At 39.1% G+C, this 22,320-nt stretch overlaps 1 protein-coding gene across 1 annotated transcript in view; it reads left to right on the top strand.

Moving 5' to 3' along the window:
* SORCS3 (sortilin related VPS10 domain containing receptor 3) overlaps positions 1–22,320 on the top strand; it is a 539,923-nt gene that overhangs the window by 451,772 nt on the left and 65,831 nt on the right. The window contains exons 12-14 of the mRNA XM_019725085.3: positions 3,207–3,283; positions 6,197–6,288; positions 14,443–14,550. Coding sequence (XP_019580644.3) covers positions 3,207–3,283; positions 6,197–6,288; positions 14,443–14,550 — 277 coding nt within the window. The remainder of the gene's footprint in view (positions 1–3,206; positions 3,284–6,196; positions 6,289–14,442; positions 14,551–22,320) is intronic.

Genomic DNA, 22,320 nt, shown 5'->3' with positions numbered 1-22,320 from the left:
AGAATTGACTTAATTTCCTTTTCTGTTCCTTTTGTAACTTTTGTAAGTTTGTGTGGCCACTTGCTGGACCCTGGGACATTGGTAGGGATATATATAGATGATGAGATCCTGATGATAAGCCAGAGCTAGACCCACTGGCACACACCTCCTCATACCCAGCTTCCCCTTCCTCAGCTTGCCAGCTCTCCCTGAGAGGTTATTTGCTCTCAGAAAATAATTATGAAGTTAGCCAGTGGTTTCCTCAATGGCCTGCATTGTCTCAATGTCTCTCCAGGGCCCTTTCCCATATCCATGCATTTCACCTGCTTCCGGGTGTCTGCGACCCTGGGCTCTCTCCTCTTCACTCTCACTACTCACTGCGTCTTCCCATCTCACATGGAGATGTGGTCTCAGGGAAGCTGCATGGATGAAAGTACACCCCAGGATGCATCTCTAATTCCTGTTGAGGCCTCTCAGAAGGCAGATGGAATTGCAGTCTGGAGAGTTTGGCAATTGCTTTAAGCAAGCAGAATCACCTGGGTTCTAAATATCCTTACCACTGGGGTTTCAAGCTAGTGTTCACATCTTCACAGTGCAAAACACTTTCAGTGTGCGACACACTTGCCTTGCCTTGGGTACATAGTGACTCTATGATGTAGAAAAGGCTAATACCATTATCATCAATTACGGATGAAGAGGCAGAGGACAAAGGGTGTCGTGCCCATGGCCACATTCCCTCTGGCTCCAAGACTAGTCTGTCCAGTAACCATTCAGCCAGACCTAGCCCGGAGCTCCACAGCTACCCTGGGCTCCCTGCCATGCTTCCTAGAAACTCAAATGTTCAAACCCTAGTGTTGTCCCCTCCATGGAGGCACTTGCCCTCCCTGCAGTGGACGGTGCACTGAGCTACGTCCTCCTCTGAGCCCTCGTTTGCCCTGAAGAGGTAACAGAGGTGGTGAGAGAAGCATCTCTAATCCCAGAAGACTCCAAAATTCTTTTCCCTACTCTCTTTCCCTGTTTCTCCTCTCCCTCTTCCTATCTCCATCTCTTCCTCCCTCCCTCTCATTTTGTTCACTAGTGTTTAACTAAGGAGTGGACAAGGGTAGCCCTGGTAGGAAATGAGGGGTAAAAGCAAGTTTTTAAAGCTGCACAAAAGGATAACAGAACCTCCCTGATTTGCCAGCTAAGCTATGAGTGAGAGAAGCTCCGGGTTTTTCTCCATCTCACCCCTCCTCGCCCCCCACCCCCATCACACCACTTGAGTGGGGAGCAGCTGTATCTTCCAACCTGGCCACCGGGCCTTTGGAGGTAAGCCGCCCCTGTTCCACTTTAGTGAGGTGCGTTACTCACATCTTCCTTCTCTGACACGATATTCCAGACTCTTCCTGTCAGAGATTTCCCAGAGGGCCACTTAAGGACTGAATATGTTCAAAAATCAAATCAGCCCGGGTACATCCTTCTGTCTTTCCATCGGGGAACCTACTTTGTGGTCCCTGTGATCAGCAGCATTTCTTTCAGGGCTCCTTTCTATTGACAGGACATATTTCCAAAAACAGACCTCACTGTTAGCCTTCGATTCTCCCCACCTCAAAGCCTTCACAATCAGTCTGGCTGAGCTTTGAAAGGGAGGCTACGGATGTTGGCAGAACCACCTCCTAAAGGGAGCAGGTAAGAGGTGCTGAGACAGATCCTAGAAACCATGGCAGGCATGGCAGATTTTAGCCCTAAGGTGAATCAGTCTCTCTCTCTCTCTCTCTCTCTCTCTCTCTCTCTCTCTCTCTCTCTCTCTCTCTCTCTCTCTCTCTCTCCCTCCCCCTCTCCCACCCTTTGTAGACATTACTAATCAATCTCCACACTCTATTCTGTTGGAACCAAATATGGCTTCAGTATCCTTCTTAGTACTGGGCTCCGAGCAGCCATCACCAAATAACTCTGATATTCTCTGCCCCATCCATCTTATCTTTCTTTCTTTTCCAAAACCTGTATCTGGAGACTGGAATTCCAAATTCCCAACAGATCTCCCCAGAGCTGCTTGCAGTGCATCTCCCCACTCGCTAGCACCTCTTGCCTGAGCCCTAAGCCCCAGGGTTATTTTTAGAAGCCTGAGTGTCAAAACAAGTTGGCTAGCTGTGCACTCCTGATGCTGAAAGGAGCTTGACGTAGCCTGGCTTTAATTTCTCATTTTGAAGCATTAAATGTCAGGAGCTCAATTAACATTTTCATTATTGCATTTTTATTGTGCTCTTATTTAGGCTACAGATGTGTGGGAGCCAACATTCTTTTCCTGCTTTTTTTTAAAGAAAAAATATCAGTCAAAATGATAAATTCTTACATGCTTAGGGTACTTTCCTAGTTCTCAATACCTCCCCAAATGCACATTAATATTGTCACCTGATTCAATCATTTGTGTACCCATTCACTCATTCCACAATTAATTATTGAGCAGCTAACTGCTATATTTGGGGCACTGTTCTAGGCTATGTGGTGGGGGGAGGTGTCCATTGGAGAAACTTGGGCCATAAAGATATATTAGAAAATCTGGACCACTTTCTTTTATAATAAACAAAACCACAAGGTAATGAAGTACAAGAGGAAGAAAATAAGTGGAAGTGAAGCGATAGAAGCAATAACTGTGATCAGTCTAGTCATAAACCAGGTGACTTCCTTACCTGCCATGCTCGATGGCCATGGTCAGCTAAGTATAGTTATCTTATTCTGGGCGGTCACTCAGTTGCCTTGCATGTAAGAAACATGTTGACAAATTAAAGTTGGAAACCCACATATAGACACACAGATACACACACACATGCGCACACACCAGGTTTTCTTAGGCTAAAATATATATGAGGAGGAAGGTATCCCTAGGCCCAGCTTCTCCATGTATGTCCACTCTCCTTCTCTTTGCTGCCTTGGGGAACGCCTGTCAAGATCAGTTTTTAAGAGACTATTGGTATCCAGAATGAACAGTTCAAGAGATCCAAGCTAATCAATATTTGGTCTTTGAGTCTTATCATTTAAAGATGCATTCCTGTTCTGTTATTTACTTTTTCCCATACTGGGTTTATCTTCCTGGTGGGTTTTTGATATGACACTAAGAAAGAGCCTGCACAAATCATCTCTATACATCATTCAGAAAACTTTTGTTCACTGCTGCCCTGTCCTCTAACCCCAAGCACACATAATCTGTCAACTGTCTGACAATTGCAAATACTCTGCTTATGTTTCAGGCAACATTGGTCCGGAACTCTCATATACTGATATTGGCGTGTTCATTTCTTCCGATGGGGGCAACACGTGGAGACAGGTAACTGGGAGACTCTGGGATGAGGAAGAGGGATTTACGACAATTTCTGCCAACTTCTCTCCTTCCTATAGACTCCCAGGCTTCTTATGACTTTGTCGTTGCAAAGAAATGGAAGCAACTGCTCAGCTTGGCAATTGGGCTGGCATGTTGGGTGGGCAATGGGATCAAATGCGAAGAACACTGGGCAGGAAATAAGAACTGGAATTTTCCCAATTCCTTCGTTCTATTTAGCAATATGTATGGAACAGTCACGAGATGTTAAGTATTGTGCTGGTTGCTGAGGAGACAACCAGTAAAATGGTTTCTATCATTAATGTGCCATGGAATCCTGGCAAGCAGGTCTCTTCACCTTTCTGGCTTTGTTTCTGTATCTGCAAGATGAAGGGGGTAGCCTTTTAAACCAGCAAAGCCGTGGAAGTCTGTGGTTAAGTATTGTATAGGTCCATAAGTAAGTATGAAACAGCTTTATGGATATATGACTACATGAAAGAGTAATCCAATTGTACAAACGTTTGTAGCAGCATTGTCCAATAGAACTTTCAGTGATGATGGAAATGTTCTGTGTCTGTGCTGCCCCATGTGGGTTGTTGAGCACTTGAAATGTGGCTGATGTGACAGTGGAGCTGAATTTTTAATTTTATTTGTTTTCATCAATTTAAATTTGAAGAATCTCCTGGGGCTACTCTGTTGGACAATGCAGATTTGTACAATGTCAACTAGGTGTCAAGTACAGAACTGAGGAGGCAGTTGACTACCTCAGATGGCTTTCGTCAAGGAGTTCAAAATTAAGTAGAGAAAATGGGCTCATGAATAACCCAACTAAAGCTTAGTCTGACTGTAATATTTTAGTGGCATTATGAGCATGCAGAGAAAAGGGGGGAGTTGTTCTACTTTGGGGAAACTGGGGAAGACTCCACAAGCAGAGCTGACATTTTACTCAGTCTTAAAGGTCCTAAGGTTTCTACCTGGGGAAGGAAAGGGAAGAGCACTGACTATCTTGATGATGTAGGTGAAGTCGCCATCCGAAATCTAGTTTTATAGGTTCCTGTTTGGATCCCTTAGTGAAGATTATTGTCACTGTCACCAACATCATCCTCCCCACCCCCACTGCCTCCCCTGTCTTCACTACCACTACCAGAAAGTTTTACCAAGGACCTACTAGACACAGCCCTTTACAGTCCTACAAGGCATACAGTAAAGAATAAGTCAGGATTCTTACAGCGTCATAATCAGGTGGATGAGGGAAAGACACATAAATAAAAACATACCTTCAAAATACAAGATAATCTGGTGATTAGTGCCAAATGAGGATGGCAGCTGGAATGCAAATTCTTCTAGCATGGAAATTCCAAAGAGACAAACTGTTATTCCTCCAAATCAAGAAATAGCTCACCCAGCCAACTGGTGACTGTGACATTCCTTCATTGTGCTGTTACTGCTTGGGTTTTCTTCCCTGTTTTCCCAAACAGCTAAGGATTCCAGTTTCCATTCTAGTGCCGGACAGGGCAAGAGTTGGCAGTGGCCGGAATGATAGTATCAGGAGGGAAGTGTGAGCTTAACAAGAGCTCTCTCCTCTCCGGTGTCAAGAACCTTCCTTAAGTCCTCATCCTCACACTTCAATGCAGCATCTCCATTATGTGTCTTATCACAGAGCCCACCTATGAGCTCTGGAGAGAAAATGTTGCCATTACAGGTTCAGAGTCTATGCTTATATCTGAAATATTAATGAACCCCCTTATGTCCTTTGTGCATTAAGACTAACCATTCGTATTGACATATTTCTTTCCTTAAAAGTCAAATATGGGAAATAAAACCCATTGAGGTTTAGACCTGAGAACCCACTTGCTTTTTTTCTATACTGTTCCCTGGGGCATATGTGTAGGAGGCCCCATTCCTCCTACTCTCTCCCTTTCAAATACGCCTATAACTTCTTACTCCTTACAGTACTTCTCACTTAACCCACCATCCCAACCTCTCCATCCAGTCTGTAAGAGCCATCATAAGTGCTTAAAAGCTAGACGAATTCTCCAATTCCACTTTGGTCTAGAAGATCTAAAGTAGGGGATTGGTTGTCTGCTGGACAAATGTTTTTTTTCCTATTTCAGGTTGGCGATTTGAAAGTCATATATAATAGAAGCATTGCTATATGTGGCATTAAGTCTGAATTTCTCTTAGCTATAGTGAATGCTTAGTAAATGCCTACATAGATAGATAGATGAATGAATGGATCACTAAATGTGTTAATGAGTAAGGGGATTGGTTAATAGGTGATGGACAATGGATAATTTAAAGAATGAATGGCTTTAGGCCCCTGGAAGTAGTGTTCCAATGAGCATTTAGGGTAAGGATCCCCAAGCACCAAATCTAGATCTTCATCTATCTTTTAGGGGAACCTAGGAGGTGGTGGCTAACTCTGGGAAGTCAGTCATCATGAATAGCATAATTTCTAGAGAAATGTCTTTTAACTTCCTTGAAAATTTATAAACAACACTTATAAGACACAGGCCATTTATAAATTAGCCAATATCTGAATAGAAGAGGAAGAACAGAGAGCTGAGTGGGAACATACTAAGATAAAGACAGAGAAGCTTTTTTGAAGCTACATTTTCCTTTGGATTATCTAGTTGAGCATGCATCTTGTTGCCTCCTCTTCGTGTAGCACACTGGTTTACAGTACTAGTGGAAAGAGCCATGGAAATGTCATTTCCTTAGCCTAGGGAGAGTTATTTGTCCTCTGTAAGCCCATTTCGTCATCTATTAAATGGGGGTGATAGTACTTGCCAAACTGCCTGATAGGGTTGTTGGAAGGCTCAGAATCTAGAAGAAACAATGTATGTGAAAGACTTTGTAGACAGTCAAGCACTGTGCAAATGTAAGGTCTTGCTATGATTGCTGTTGTTGTTGTTGTTCCAGATCTTTGATGAAGAGTACAATGTCTGGTTCCTAGACTGGGGTGGCGCCCTCGTGGCCATGAAACACACACCTCTGCCAATCAGGCATTTGTGGTAAGGAGAGCTCCCCACCCTATTAATGAGAAATTTTTTACTGAAAATGGTTGGGGCAAGTTATTCTGCATGATTTGTGCCCATTTTCCCATTTCCTCATCCATTTATTCATTCATCCTTTCATCCATCCATCCATTTGCTATACATTACATCATCTATCTCTTAGGCAGCAGTAGTAGGCCAGATAATTTCGATGGGGATGTATGATCGGTAAGGTGGGGAGGCAGGAGGATCTGGTGAGGCCAAAGAGAGCAGAAAGGAGCTCTGAATTCAAGCAGACAAGATAAAGTATCCAAAATATGGGAGATGGAAATTGCTTCAAGAAGAAGTTTAGGTGCATGTAGCACATACTAAGTTCAATTCTAGATTAGTTGAGTTTGAGATGACTATGAATATTCAAGCAGAGGTGACCATTAATTATCAGACATATTCATCTGAAAGTTAGGAGCGAGGTCTAGGCTGATACTCTAGGTGTAGAGTCATTTAGCCTAGATGGTAAAGTCAGGCAGTGGGCTCAATGGCACAGGAGAGTGGGTGCAACATGGAGAAACTCGGGACTCCTATGGAACACTGGTAAACACCAACAAACAGAGCGGAAGAAGAAATTATGGAACAGACTAAGGAGAAATAGCCGAAAAGATAAAAACCCAGGAGAAATGTTTTCATGGAGGCTGAAGGAAGGGGTGATCAATAGCACCAAATTCTATGATCAGATCAAGTTAGTTATAGAGTGAAAAAAAAATCTAGGATTTAGCAATATAGGAGGTCATTGGCGATTTTTGTCAGAGTGGATTCAAAAAGAGGTGAGGTTGAAAGGTAGATTGCAATAGGTGAATGAATGAATGAGTGATAAGCAATAGGGTAAAGCAAAGACAGTAGATAAGTCTTTTCAGGAAAGTAGATTATGGAATGGAATTGAGTGTATGTATACAAGACCCTCCAGTGAGGACAAAGAGCTGAGTGAGGATATATTATGATGACGATGATTGTAAAGATGATGATGATGTTGCTGTTGTTGTTTGTGTTTGTTGTTGGCAGGGATTGGATAAGTCTCATGGGTGTTTATGTCCTGAAGGGAAAGAATATCAGGCTTTAGATTCAGCTAAGTGAATATTTGATGGTAGAGAATATGCTATCTAGAGTTCAGTGGGGTCGAATTAGCCATGGGCTGGAAAGTGAAATCTGTTTAAGTACCAGGAGCATGATTTGTTGACTAAGAATTTTTAGAGTAAGAGTTTTACTTACTCTAAAGCGTCATTTTGAAATCAAGAGAAAGCAAAGGGTCCCCGGGTACAAAATCCAAGCTTTAGCTACCTTGCAAAGGACTTAAGAAGAGTTTGCTCAGTCTGGCCATTTAAGTTAAACCATGAGAAATTGCCATGTTTGTAAGTCAAAATGGTCAAATATTGTTAGTTTCTTTGAGCTCAACCTACAATAAAGTAAAATGATTACACCAACCACTAACTATATCCTCTTAGAGATTATAAAAATAAATTTTAAAAAGATGCATGACGCTGTTTGTAGGAAAAGTACTCTACCAACTCAAGAACGAGCCTGTAAAAGTTCCCAATGCAATTGTTTATCATCCTTTTACGACCGATTCCATCCTTTTTTGGGTCGTATCAGAGGTGTGGAATTACTTGGTATTAATGATAACATTTACAGAAAGATTATTACATTCCTGACACTGTTATAAATTCTTTACATGAAGTACCTAAGTTAATTCTTGAAACAACCCTATGCACGTGGGTATTCTTTTCATCACATATTTATAATGATATTGAAATGCAGACATATTAAATACCTTTCTCAAGGCTACTCAGTACATGGCAGCACCCAGTTGAGCCTCTGTCATAGATGCTCTTCTATTTTAACTACCAATTTTCAGACACTTTAATGAGTACACAGAAGAGTATCATATGGTCCAGGCCTTCTGGGAGGTCATAGTCAAGATAAGAACTGAGTTCACATATCACCAGAAATGAAAGCAATACCTGCTAAAGGATATTGGGTATACGTATTGCTAGAATCCTGAAGGAGGATGGAGTAGGAGTCATGGGGGCTGATCCTTGAAGAAAGTATGCCAGGTGTAGGAGGGGTGATGGGAGGCAAGCCAAGGGAAGAGAAAACTCTGACCAAAGCCAGGAATTCAGGTAATGTAGGGAGGGTTCAGAAGACTACATTTGGTTGGAATCAAGAGTGTAAGTAAGAGTGGATAGGACTCAGAAGAACTTAAATGCCAGTTTAAGGGATTCAGATTGAGCCTGTAGGTAATTTCTTCCACTATAAAGACCGCTCTCTCTCTCTCTATGGAGGGAAGAGCTCCCTCTGTTGAGGGCTGAGTAGGACTTGCATTCTCAGAGAAGACAGCTTGACTCTTAAAACAAGTTTGTTTTTGTTTGTTTTTTAACTAATAAGGCAACCTTTGTTAACCCCTATCACGATATTTTAAGAACATCCATCTAAATCTCAGTGAGACAATTGATAAATGCTTTGCAGGCAGATATAGCTGGCAGATTTCTTCCTTTTACGTCCTGGCAGAAGAGGTGACAACCTCATCTTACACTTGACCATCAACCTCCTGCTCTTTCTCCTTCATTATGGTAGGAACCTAGTATTTACTTAACGGTTGACCTTTAGGGCCTTTCGAACAACATTTTCCTTGTTTTAAGAAAAAAAAATTGCTTTTGTTGTTATTTCCTTTTGGTGATAGAAGGGGAGAGTATATTTGGCATGGAAGGAGTGTATGGAGCAGAGGGACTAGAGAGAGGTTTGGCTTTGGTGCATCTTCGCATCCTTACATCTGACCGTTCAGTCTGTTCTGTGATAGTTTCTCTTCAGAGACCTGATAAGTTGCAAAAGGAGCACTTGTCTGGAATATTCTGGAGGGAAACCATCTAAGTTGGGAAAATAATTTCAGATTCACTCAGGATCAAATCATGCCTTTCAAAGTAATCAATACAAAATTTGAGTTTTCCTTTGTTCTATTACGTATCTCTTTTGTTGGCAAAAAAAAAAAAATATTTATAGAACTCAGAAAAAAATAAGCTGCATTCCCATTGAATTTCCTCTGATAATAATGATAATATTACCCTGCATTGGTTGGCCTATTCCAACTAACACAATATTAAAAATTATTTTTCAGACTGAGCTTTTAAGATAGCATTTTCTCCATATAAAGGATGTTGACACTGTCATTTGTCATAAATGCTACAAATGTCTCCCTGAACTTGGGCACCACCCACAATTTCTGCTTACTTGCTTATCTATGAATGGCTTTCTGAAATAATGGCTGCAATGGTTAAATGCCAGCTATTGAGTGTGTTAAAAAGCAACAAGCACAAATAACTCATTCAGGAATTCTCCTTTGCACTTCTGTTTCAAAGGCTAAGTGAGTGTTTTGTAAGGGCTTGCCCATACCATTATCACCAGTGTTTAAAACATTCTTAACTGATTTTGTCTCCTGCTTATGCATTGCAAGCTTGTGAGACTCAAACACAGTTTCTTCATTACCAGTAACTTCTAATTAAGCCACAACCTTCGAGATAAACACATAGCTCATTTTAAGTAGAAGAAAGGTTAAGTAATCAGTTCATTATTATTTTCTGTTGTATGTCTCAGACCAACATTATTTTGTATACAAGATGTGTGTGTATGTGTATATATGTGTGTGTGTGTGTGAAAAGGACACCAGCCTAGCCACTCTTATACAAGGGTATATTGGCTCTCAAATTTAAATAATAGCCAGATTGCCTTTCAGAGAAAATAGGAGTCATAATTGAAAAACTGGGGAAACTTTAGCTAGGCTAAGAAGGCATACTATTTCCTATAACCTGGAATGATAGGGCGCTAGATATGCATGAAGGCAAACAGCATACAAATGCGCCCATCTATTTGTGACCATGTACATTGGGATGCATAGGGATTAGAACCAAAGTGCTATTTCAGGTGAGTCTTCCATCCAGCATTACCTTTGTGCCTTAGAAGCATTAGAGTGAAATGAACAATGGAGCCCCACGGAATGCACAACACTGACACCTCACAATAGACAGAGCTACGAATCGGCAGGTAGATGGGGTCCTACTGTTTGCTTAGTGTCTCCTTTCAATGGGATGCTCTTGGAAGCAGAAAGTGAAACATTACCTGGCCCTGTTTGTTCCTTTGCTCTTCTCTAGATGGTTGTGAGCATTAGTATTTTGTTCGGAGAAACATTCACGTGAAAACGATACTTCTAATCCATGACTCTGAGAAGGGAAAGTACATGTGCTATTCTGAAGAACTTCCTGGTGGCTAAATTGCCACCACCTCATACACTGCAATGAAATAAAATGGAGCAATGCATCTCACCAAAGAGAGGAACATTGATTCTCAATGACCATTACAACTCTATTTCTGTGCTAGGGACTTCCAGGGAGGGTTCTGGTAGTTCTTCGAAGATTCTGTTCCTTTTAGTAGATCTCATCTCAGTATCATAAAGTCATAGACCCATGGAGCAAGGAAGGGTCTTGGAGAACATGTGCTCTGCTTTCACAACTAGTAGAGCAGATACCTCTGTGACACCTAAGATGATCACTCTACTTCACCAGAATACCATGATGCTGACCAACTTGCAAATACCCAAGACAGAGGGTTCCCATCTTGTATAATGGTTTTAGTTTTTTAGAAAGATGGTTTTTGTGCTGAGCAATAATGAACCTACTTATAATTTCTATCCAACAGTCCCTGTTCTGCTGGCCACATCTGTGCAGAATGTCTGCTCCAGAATTGCATGTGATTTTTAGACCCATGGAAAGAAACACAACTTGGAAAGGACCTCACAAGATTTCTTTGCCTAGCCTTTATAGGTTCTAGAAAATGATCAGATATGCAACTCACGACAAATTCTATGTATCTGTTCATTTATTCCTCACATATTCATTGAGCATATACTATTTATCCAGTATTAGTACGGGGTTGGGATATATCAATGAACAAAGCAAAATACTTTGGCGCTTACATTCTTGTACACAAATATTTGACTATGATCTTTAGAAGAATTATGAGAATGGAAATCTTCTCCTTTATTCTATCTGTATTTTTTAATTGATGTTTTCATGTATCTAACTATATTCTCTCAGATTTCCTTCACAGACATTACCCCTTTTCAGTATTAATTAACTAGGGTTGTTTTTGTTTGTTTATTGGTTTAACTATTTAGAAGCTTTCTTACTAGAATAAAAAAGCAATGATAATGAATTCAGTTCTATGCTTCTTTTCCCTATGTTATCTTCAATTCATAGAACCTATTTCTACAACAACCTACTTTTTTTTTTTTTTTTACCTTTAATCATATTGATTGTCAGTTCTCTGCAATGACTGAAACTGAGTATAGTATTTAGGATGTGGTAGAAGGATAATTTCTTTTATTGTGTATGCTATCTATCTGTGAACACACACTAGACCCAGTGGCTTGATTGCCTCTCACAATAATGCTATTGCTGGGAAATACTTTGTGATTGACAATGATCCTAGTTTGTTATTTTAGCTTATTAGTTATTATTTTCCTTTCTCCTTTTTTTGTTGTTTTGTTTTGTTTTGTTTGTTTGCTTGTTTTTAAATTCAGCATCATTCTTTAATTTGCTCCCACCTTATAAGTGACTTCTAAATCTACATTCCCAGCTTTGCTCACTCCCAAGAAATTCAGATCCATTTATCCAAAGGTTTCCTTGACAGTGTCAAAGGCTGGAAGTCCGAAAAGCTTCTAATCTTTGATGTGGACCAAACAGAAACAAGCAAATAGAAGGCTTTGCTTTTCCCATTCTTTCTATTTTCCTACCTCATTTGCTTAACCCCCAAAATCCACATTGTTTGTGATTCTTTTTCTCAAGCGATCTATACATTCCATCACCAACATCTATTGACTTCACCTCTAAAAGTGTCCTAAATCTTTCCACCTCTTTCCATCTCCACTATTATAACCTTTATCCAAGTCCCTTCTCTTGCTTGGCCACTTATAATCACTACGCCTCCCTCCAATTTATCTCCTTGCATCTACTTTGATTCCTAACAATCCACTCACCACCGAGAAATAGAAGTTATATTTTAAAGTTTAAATCAAATCTTATCTTTCTCATTTCAACCAGAAAAAGGTCCTTTCTAGTCTGGCCCAGCCCTACTTTCTTGACACGGTTTCCTTCTATTAATTTCCTTTCCCACTAATCTACTACCACTGATCATCTTTCTGTTCTTCCCACACAGCAACTTAATTTCACATTAAATCTGCCCCCTGGTATTGCTCTCACCTTGATCTTAGCACAGCTAGTTCCTTTGTATCATTCGGATCTCAGTTTAAATGTCACCTAATACAAAGTAGCTGTTCAGTCACTTATCACAGCACTCCATTTTAGATTGTCTTTATGACACTTATTTCTTACTCCTATTTTTGTATCCGTTTATCTGCATGCTGTTTGTCTCCTCAAACTGGAATGGAAGTTCTCTTGACGCTTGGGCCTTCCTTGTCTTGTTCACTATTGTATCCCTGGGACAGAGGCCACGGCCAGACCAGGCACACAGTAGGCATCAACAAATACTGGATAAATGAATTTTATTTCAGTTTGACTTTGTAGTCCTATCTTGCCACCACCATTAGGTACACCATAAATACAAAAAGTGTTGTTTGAGAGACTAGTTATTCTAGCTGGGTAAAGATATGGACCGCCTATTTTTAAAATCAATATATTGGGGGAGAGAGGATAAGACAACAAGAAAGAGAGACAGAGAATCTGAGAGAGATAAAAATGTAAATAAGTATAGAATGGACTGAGTAGGTTGTCTGGTGATGGAAAAAGAGACTCCCACATCCAGTTCTTGCATGCCAGTAAATTATGCTTGAAAAAAAATGATTGGTGGATTAGAAGAGTGTCCTTAATCATTCCTTATTTTTTTCATTAATTTATTCATTTAACATTTATATAGTACTACGTGCCAACTTTTCTGCTAAGTACTAGTAATGCAAAAATGAATGGTATAATCTTTGACCTCAAAAAGCTCACAGTTCAGGGGAAAGACAGACATATTTTTTGATAATATATATGAGATAGCAGAAAAGAAGCACTGTAATAAAGATATGTAGGTGGTGTTAAGGGGTCATTCAATGAGCATGACATACATAACCCCTGCCCCTGAACTCCCAAAATTATAATGTTGAATTGAGAGATTCAAGGTAAGTTAAGAAACCATCTCTCAGCACTAGTATAGGAGAAGGCCTGGGTGTTATAAGAAAATAGAGTTTCTATAGTTGAACTCAGAGTTGAACTCAGAGAATCCTGTGTTGTAAAGTGAGAGAAGAATTAAGAATTAACCTGACCAAGAAAGACCCACAGAATGGAGCAAATAAAGCTGCCTTGTGGAAGGAGTGTCAGGAAAAGCTTTCCAGAGGAAATGGTGTTTTGGTTCTGTCCTTTGGTTAAATCAACGGCAGACAGGTACTTGATAATACCAAGAAAAGGGAGGAAGCAAGCACTGAGGATCACTCAAGTCTCCTCCATTTAGTAGCATTCCCTAAAGAGTTTCTGATCTGTATCCACAAAGGGCCAGCCCTTCCTCTGACTGTTGGACGAAAGATGGCACAGTGCTGCCTAGAACACCTCAGACACTCAGTACTCTTCCCTGAAAGCCCCTTAAAGTGCCATCAGGGAGGGAAAATGATCCTAACATCCATTCTGAACAAATAGGAAATTGCTTTTTTTTAAGGTTTGATCTGAAAGACACACACCTCCCCTCCCATGGGGTACACCCCACACTATTCAATTTATCTGTGTCAAAAACTCCAAGGGCTGAATTGATTGTACTGTAAATGGAACCTCAGCTTTCACTCGGAGGACTTGAAACGTGACACTCCATTCGCGAAGCCCTCCAGCTTGGGTTGCTTTTTTTTCGATTCTAATATGTTGAAATATTTCTGCAGCTCTGTTGCTGTCTCTTCCCGGGCTAGGAAATGCAGTTTTGATCAAATCCCATAATAATATGGGGAGATGTTGGCGATTAATGCCCATTGATAATCCAAACTGCCAGAGAGTGAGATACAGAGGAGAATCTAATAACCTGAGAAGATGGTTGCCGAAGAGTGTGGTTTCGTTTTCAGTTGTCTCTTTCCTGTATTTGTTTCCAACCCAGGGTGAGTTTTGACGAGGGCCACTCCTGGGACAAGTACGGTTTCACTTCAGTTCCTCTTTTTGTCGATGGCGCTCTGGTGGAGGCAGGAATGGAGACCCAAATCATGACGTAAGTACCTCTTCTGCTGTGGTCAAAAGGAGCCCAGGGACCTGGGTTCTACTTCGAAAGAGGCCAGGGATTTTCCCAGGGAGCCCGAAACGAAAGCATTTCACTATCTGGGACAATGTTTCCTCATCTGTAAAATGGAAATATGTCGCTTGCACCACCAATCGAACAGTCTACTGATAGGATTAGAGAAGCTAGACTTCTGATTGAAATGTTAAGATTTCTAACGGAACTTAAACTAGTGTTGTAATAATCAAGAGTCAAGCCCAAACAAACAGAAAGCTTATGTTTTAGACGTGTTTCCCTGTTTCCAAACACAGTCCAGTAAGGGATAGGGATAGAGCGAGAAAAGTAGCCAACATATTGAAAACAAGATGTTCTAAGGGCAACTTGTAGAGTCTGTAACACGCACACTCACAGTTGTACTTGTTCCACTTTAAATTAATTTGCTGTGAAAATTTTACTACACTCCTTTGCAATGCTAATAGGTGGTCAGGATATAGATCTTAAAGCTGTAAAAAGCCCTGAAGTACCTTCTGAATATTAAAGATAATCATTTGATACTGTTTTCTAAAAATGTATCAAATCTTAATTCTTGAAAAGTTGATCACCTCTCTGTGTTTGTGTGCATATGTGTATGTAGGGAGATATGGGGAATGGTTATGATAACCCTCCACCATCCAATACCAACCCCACGTCCCCACTCCTATCATGAGCAGACTCTATCGTTAAGCAGCCACATCAGTTTATTAAGAGTTAGCAATATTGCGTACAAGTTTAGCTGTACAGGCCTTAAACAGCACTTAAGATATAGTATATTATTAATGCCTAGAGTCTAAGCTTCATCCTTTGGTGGATACATAGCAACAATATGTTGCATAAGTATGATGTTCAAAGGCAGTATCATACAGTAGAATAATTTTTTTTCTAAAATAGAAATGATTTGGTAAATATATACATATATATGTGCAGTGACTGTATATGTAGTTGTATGTGTATGTAGACATGTACACACATGTACATATACCTAGAGAAAGATAACAGAGATATAGTCAGAAAGAAATCTCAAGGGTCTAGGGTCCTGGCATGACCTTCATAAAGTTACACTGTAAAAAAAAAAAAAAAAAATGGTTCTACTTATGTGCCAGATACTGTTCTAGATGAAAAACTCAGAGAGAAACACCTGTTCTCATGGAGTTTGCATGTTTTCCCATTAAATAAATGTGATGCAAAAAGGGCACATTACCCAGAATACTCTGTCAAGAGATTAAAATTTGTTCTTGTGAATTCCAGGAAGGAAATGGAATACTAGAAATATCTCTATCTTTTTTTTTTTTTAATGAGGATTTCTGACCATGAACTGATTTTTTTTTTCCAAATTATTTCCCATCCTTCACTTAATCACCAGATATAAGAAGAAAACCTTCCTCTTCTCTAGGACTTTCTCTGATGTGGACATCAAAGAGTTTAAGTATTGAGTTGGAAATTCTATAAGGCAGAGCAGACACATTCAAGGAGGTTATGCAATCTGCTTGAATTTATCAAGCCAGATGTGGCTGCTCGTCACATTCAAATCTGACATGGTCCTCAAATCGGCAGTGTGGATGTACATGGTCCTGAAGTCAGGCATTCCCTGTATTTGTACCAGAGAGACATATTGCTCCTCCTTTTATTTTCTAAAATGGAAATGATTTGGTAAATATATACATATATATGTGCAGTGACTGTGTATGTACTTGTATGTGTATGTAGACATGTACGCACATGTACATATACCAAGAGGGAAATAACAGAGATATAGTCAGAAAGAAATCTCAGGGATCTAGGGACCTGGCATGACCTTCATAAAGTTACACTGTAAAAAAAAAAAAAAAAATGGTTCTACTTATGTGCCAGATACTGTTTTAGATGAAAAACTCAGAGAAAATAAGCAAAATAAGCAAAACTTATTTTGCTTTCTCCTCATCTCATAATGTGATTTATCCCGCATTCTCTTGGAGGAGGCCTGTTTGAACTCACCGCATGCTTCTCTGGGGCATCACATGTACATGTGTGCAATATCGCGTGTACACTAATCTCTGCATGACCTGGCATTCCTTAGCAAGTTTAAGGCTACAGTTTAAATTCTGTGTTCATCTTATCTTAAATGTTCACTTTTTTTTTTTTTCCCCCCTCAGCTTCAGATAGAGTTTAGCTGGTCACATGGAAATGAGGGAGATTGACCTCAGGGTTAAACCATTTACTGAAAAGACTAGACAACACTCCTATTTCCCCTTCCTCCCTACCAAGCTCCTCAAGAGCACAGCAGAGCTTCTGCCCCCACTTCTACCTTGCTTATCCAGATGCTTTAAATGCTAATAAGTAGAAAAGGAACTAGAATAGTGCATGGTTTTCTTATATGAGATTTGGGACAGAGAGGTATTTGTGTTTTCATGAAATTAAGATGAGTTTGGAAGCAGTCGTCCACCCAAGTATAAACAATTCAGGCTACATGTTGTTTTTTTTTTTTTTTTTTAACTTTTTATTACATTTGGAATTTCTGTAGTATGCAAATGATACAAGTTTTGCCAGGGTTCATCAGACAGCCAAAGGGGTGAGCTATGGAAGGATTGCCAAGAGTCAGTTTCTGCTTCTGTCCTAGATTTGAAAAGGACTCTAAAGCTCAGTGGCTCATTAGGGCTGACCAGTGCTTTTCCCTCATGGAATGGCATTCACAAGGCTTGAAGCAGGAGTTCAAAACAATGTGTCAGTTCCTTAGGAACTGCCAGGACAGGGGGTACATTTTGGAGCAAAATGCTTAACCTTGCAATTTAACTAAAAACTTATTAATGATGTAGGCTATTTGAATTCTGTATCTTTCCCTTCACTGCTAACCCTGACTGTAGATAAGCTGTGGTCCAGGAAAAAGAAGGCCTGGCCCACTTACATTAAGATTTTACTATCTCATCTTGTGACCTTTGTTTGGAAGATTTAAATATTTGTCTTTGTTAATTTTTTTTAAATTTATTGGGGTGACAATTGTTAGTAAAATTACATAGATTTCAGGTACACAATTCTGTATTACATCATCTATAAATCCCATTGTGTGTTCACCACCCAGAGTCAGTTCTCTTTCCATCACAATATATTTGATCCCCCTCATCTCCCATCCCCCACCCCACTTACCCCCTGGTAACCACTAAACTATTGTCTGTATTTTTGAGTTTTTGTTTCTCATTTGTTTGTCTTGTTCTTTTGTTGTTTTTGGTTTATATACCACATATCAGTGAAATGATATGTTTCTCTGCTTTTTACTGTCTGACTTATTTCGCTTAGCATTATACTCTCAAGATCCATCCATGTTGTCACAAATGTTCCTATATCATCTTATCTTCCCGCTGAATAGTATTCCATTGTGTATATATACCACAACTTCTTTATCCATTCATCTATCGAAGGACATTTTGGTTGTTTCCATGTCTTGGCCACCGTAAACAAAGCTGCAATGAACATTGGAGCACATGTGTCTTTATATATAAAAGTTTCCAGATTTTTGGGGTAGATACGCAGGAGAGGGATTGCTGGGTCATATGGCAATTCTATTCGTAATTTTTTGAGGAACCTCCACACTGCCTTCCATTACAGCTGCACCAGTCTGCATTCCCACCAACAGTGTATGAGGGTTCCTTTTTTTCCACAGCCTGTCCAACAATTGTTACTATTTGTCTTGTTGATGATAGCCACTCTGACTGGGGTGAGGTGATATCTCATTGTGGTTTTTATTTGCTTTTCTCTGATGATTAGTGATGTTGAGCATTTTTTCATATGTCTATTTGCCATTTGTTTGTCCTCTTTGGAGAAATGTCTCTTCAGGTCCTCTGCCCATTTTTCAATTGGGTTGTTTACTTTTTTGTTGTTGAGTTGCATGAGTTCTTTGTATATTTTGGATATTAGCCGCTTATCGGAGGCACTGTTTGCAAAAATCTTCTCCCATTCAGTTGGTTACCTCTTTATTTTGTCGATGGTTTCTTTTGCTGTGCAGAAGCTTTTAAGTTTCATATAGTCCCATAGGTTTATTTTAGCTTTTACTTCCATTGCCTTTGGAGTCAAATTCATAAAATGCTCTTTGAACCCAAGGTCCATAAGTTTAGTACCTATGTTTTCTTCTATGCAGTTTATTGTGTCAGGTCTTATGCGTAAGTCTTTGATCCATTTTGAATTAATTTTGGTACATGGTGACAGATAGTCCAGTTTCATTCCTTTGCATGTGGCTATCCAATTATCCCAGAACCATTTATTGAAGAGGCTGTCTTTTCTCCATTGTATGCTTTGCTTCTTTGTCAAAAATTATCTGTCCATATTTATGTGGTTTTATTTCTGGGTTCTCAGTTCTATTCCATTGGTCTATGTGTCTGTTTTTCTGCTAATACCATGCTGTTTTGATTATTGTAGCCCTGTAGAACAAGCTAAAGTCAGGGAGTGTGATACTTCCATTATGGTTCTTGTTCTTTTTCTTAAGATTGCTTTGGCTATTTGGGGTCTTTTGTGGTTCCAAACAAATCTGATGATTTTTCATTCTATTTCTTTTAAAAATGCCATTGGGATTTTGATGGGGATTGCATTAAATCTGTATATTGCTTTAGGTAATATGGCCATTTTAACTATGTTGATTTTTCTAATCCATGAGCATGGAATGTCTTTCCATTTCTTTGTGTCTTCTTCCATTTGTTTTAAAAATGTCTTATAGTTTTTAGCATATAGGTCTTTCACATCCTTGGTTAAGTTTATTCCTAGGTATTTTATTCTTTTTGCTGCAATTGCAAAAGGAATTGTTTTCTGTATTTCTTTTTCTGAGATTTCATTGTTAGTATATAGGAATACAATGGACTTTTGTATGTTGATTTTGTAGCTGGCAACTTTACTGTATTTGTTGATTGTTTCTAATAGCTTTTTGGTGGAGTCTTTAGGGTTTTCTATATATAATATCATGTCACCTGCAAAGAATGACAATTTAACTTCCTCATTCCCAATTTGGATGCCTTTTATTTCTTTCACTTGCCTGATTGCTCTGACAAGGACTTCCAACACTATGTTGAAAAGCAGAGATGATAGGGGACAGCCCTGTTGTGTTCCTGAACATAGAGCAAAGGGCTTCAGTTTTTCACCATTAATTATGAGAATAGCTGAGGGTTTGTCATATATGGCCTTTATTGTATTAAGGTATTTTCCTTCTATACCTATTTTATTAAGCGTTTTAATCATAAATGGATGTTGTGTCTTGTCAAATCCTTTTTTGCATCAATTGATATAATCATATGATTTTTGTCCTTTATTTTGTTTATGTGATGTATCACATTGATGGATTTGCGTATGTTGAACCATCCTTGTGCCCCGGGGATGAACCCCACTTGGTCGTGATGAATAATCTTTTTAATGCATTGTTGTATTCGATTTGCTAGAATTTTATTTAGGATTTTTGAATCTGTATTCATCAGAGATATTGGTTGGTAGTTTTCTTTTTTTGTGTTGTCCTTACCAGGTTTTGGTATCAGGGTAATGTTGGCCTCATAAAATGAGTTAGGGAGTATTGTCTCTTCGTAAATTTTTTGGAAGAGTTTGAGCAGGATTGGTATTAGATCCTCTTTGAAGGTTTGGTAGAATTCACTAGTGAAGCCATCTGGTCCCAGACTTTTGCTTTTGGAAAGGTTTTGGATGACTGATTCAATTTCGTTACTGGTGATCAGTCTGTTTAGATTTTCCAGTTCTTCATGGTTCAGCCTTGGAGGGCTATATGTTTCTAAGAACTTGTCCATTTCTTCTAGGTTATTATTGAATTTGGTGGCATATAGTCCTTCATAGTATTCTTGAATGATCCTTTGTATTTCTGTGGTGTCTGTGATAACTTCCCCTTTTTCATTTCTGATTTTGTTAATTAGTGTCTTCTCTCTTTTTATTTTAGTGAGTCTAGCCAAGGGTTTGTCAATTTTGTTAATCTTTTCAAAGAACCAGCTCTTTGTCACATTAATTTTTTCTATTGTCTTTTTGTTCTCTATTTCATTTAGTTCTGCTCTGATTTTTGTTATTTCCTTTCTTCTGCTGACCTTGGGTTTCATTTGTTCTTTTTTTTCTAGTTCTTTAAGGTGTAACATGAGGTAATTTATTTGGGATTTTCTTGTTTCTTGAGATAGGCCTGTAATGATACAAATTTCCCTCTTAAAACTGCTTTCGCTGCATCCCAAAAATTTTGGTAAGATGTATTTTCATTGTCATTTGTTTCTATGTATCTTTTGATCTCTCCTCTAATTTCTTCTTTGACCCAGTCCTTCTTTAAAAGTATGTTGTTTAATTTCCATGTATTTGTGTTTTTTCCTGCTTTCTTTTTGCAGTTGATATCCAATTTCAAAGCCTTGTGATCAGAGAATATGCTTGGTATGATTTCAATCTTCTTAAATTTGCTGAGGCTGATTTTATGTTCCAATATATGGTCTATCCTTGAGAATATTCCATGTACACTAGGAAAAAATGTATAGTCTGATGTTTTAGGATGAAGTGCTCTATATATGTCAATTATGTCCATTTCATCTAATGTGTCATTTAGGGCTGCTATTTTGTTATTTATTTTTTGTTTGGATGATCTTTCCATAGCTGTCAATGATATATTTAAGTCCCCTAGTATAATTGTGTTTTGGTCAATTTCTCCCTTTAGTTCTGTTAGTAGTTGCTCAGTATATTTCGGGGCTCCCTGATTGGGGGCATAAATATTGATGACTGTTATGTCTTCTTGTTGTATAGTCCCCTTTACCATTATGAAATGTCCATCTTTGTCTCTTGTTACCTTTTTCACCCTGAAGTCTGTTTCATTTGGTATCAGTATGACTACACCTGATTTTCTCTGGATACCATTTGCTTGACGTGTCAATTTTCACCTTTTCACTTTGAGTCTATGCTTGTCCTTGTAGCTGAGATGTGTCTCTTGGAGACAACATGTGGTTGGGTTTAATTTTTTGATCCAATGTGCTACTCTGTGACTTTCTATTGGTGAGTTCAGTCCATTTACATTTAGGGTGATTATTGATATGTGAGGATTTCCTGTCATTCTATCTTTAGTTTTCTGGTAAGGCTGTGTCTCCTTTGTTTCTTTGCCTTTTTGTTGTCTATAATTTCTATGTTGTGGTATTCTATGATGTTTCCCTTTGTTTCTTCTTTTATTACAGTATATATTTCAGTTATGGATTTTTTTTTTGAGTGGTTACCCTTAAGTTTATGTAAAAGAAAGTTTGATATTTAGAGTATTCCATTTTCTTCAGCATGCTTACTTTCTCCATTCCCATATTCCGGTTCAGGCCTTTACTCTCCCCCTTTTTATGTTTTGGTTGCCACAAATTGTCCCTGTTGATGGTGGTCGAATAGCCTCCTTTAGTATTTCTTGTAGTGCAGGTCATGTATTAAAAAATTCCCTCAGCTTCTGTATGTCTGGAAAAGTCTTTATTCCTCCTTCATATCTAAAGTATATCTTTGCTGGATATTTTATTCTTGGCTTATAATTTCTCTCTTTCAATAGTTTGAATATTTGGTTCCACTCCCTCCCGGCTTGTAGAGTTTCTACTGAAAAATCTGATGATAATTTAACGGACTTTCCTTTGTAGGTTACCGTCTTCTTTTCCCTGGCTGCCTTAAGGATTCTTTCTTTGTCGTTGATTTTAGACAGCTTCAATACAATGTGCCTTGGAGAAGGCCTGTTGGGATTAGGTGTTCTATTTGCTTCTTGGTTTCGAGGATCCAGTTCTGTCCACA

The sequence above is a fragment of the Rhinolophus sinicus genome, chromosome 15 (assembly GCF_057876585.1).
Source record: "Rhinolophus sinicus isolate RSI-liver-muscle chromosome 15, RSI-T2T, whole genome shotgun sequence".
NCBI lineage: Eukaryota > Metazoa > Chordata > Mammalia > Chiroptera > Rhinolophidae > Rhinolophus > Rhinolophus sinicus.
This window is presented reverse-complemented; position numbering and strand designations above follow the sequence as displayed.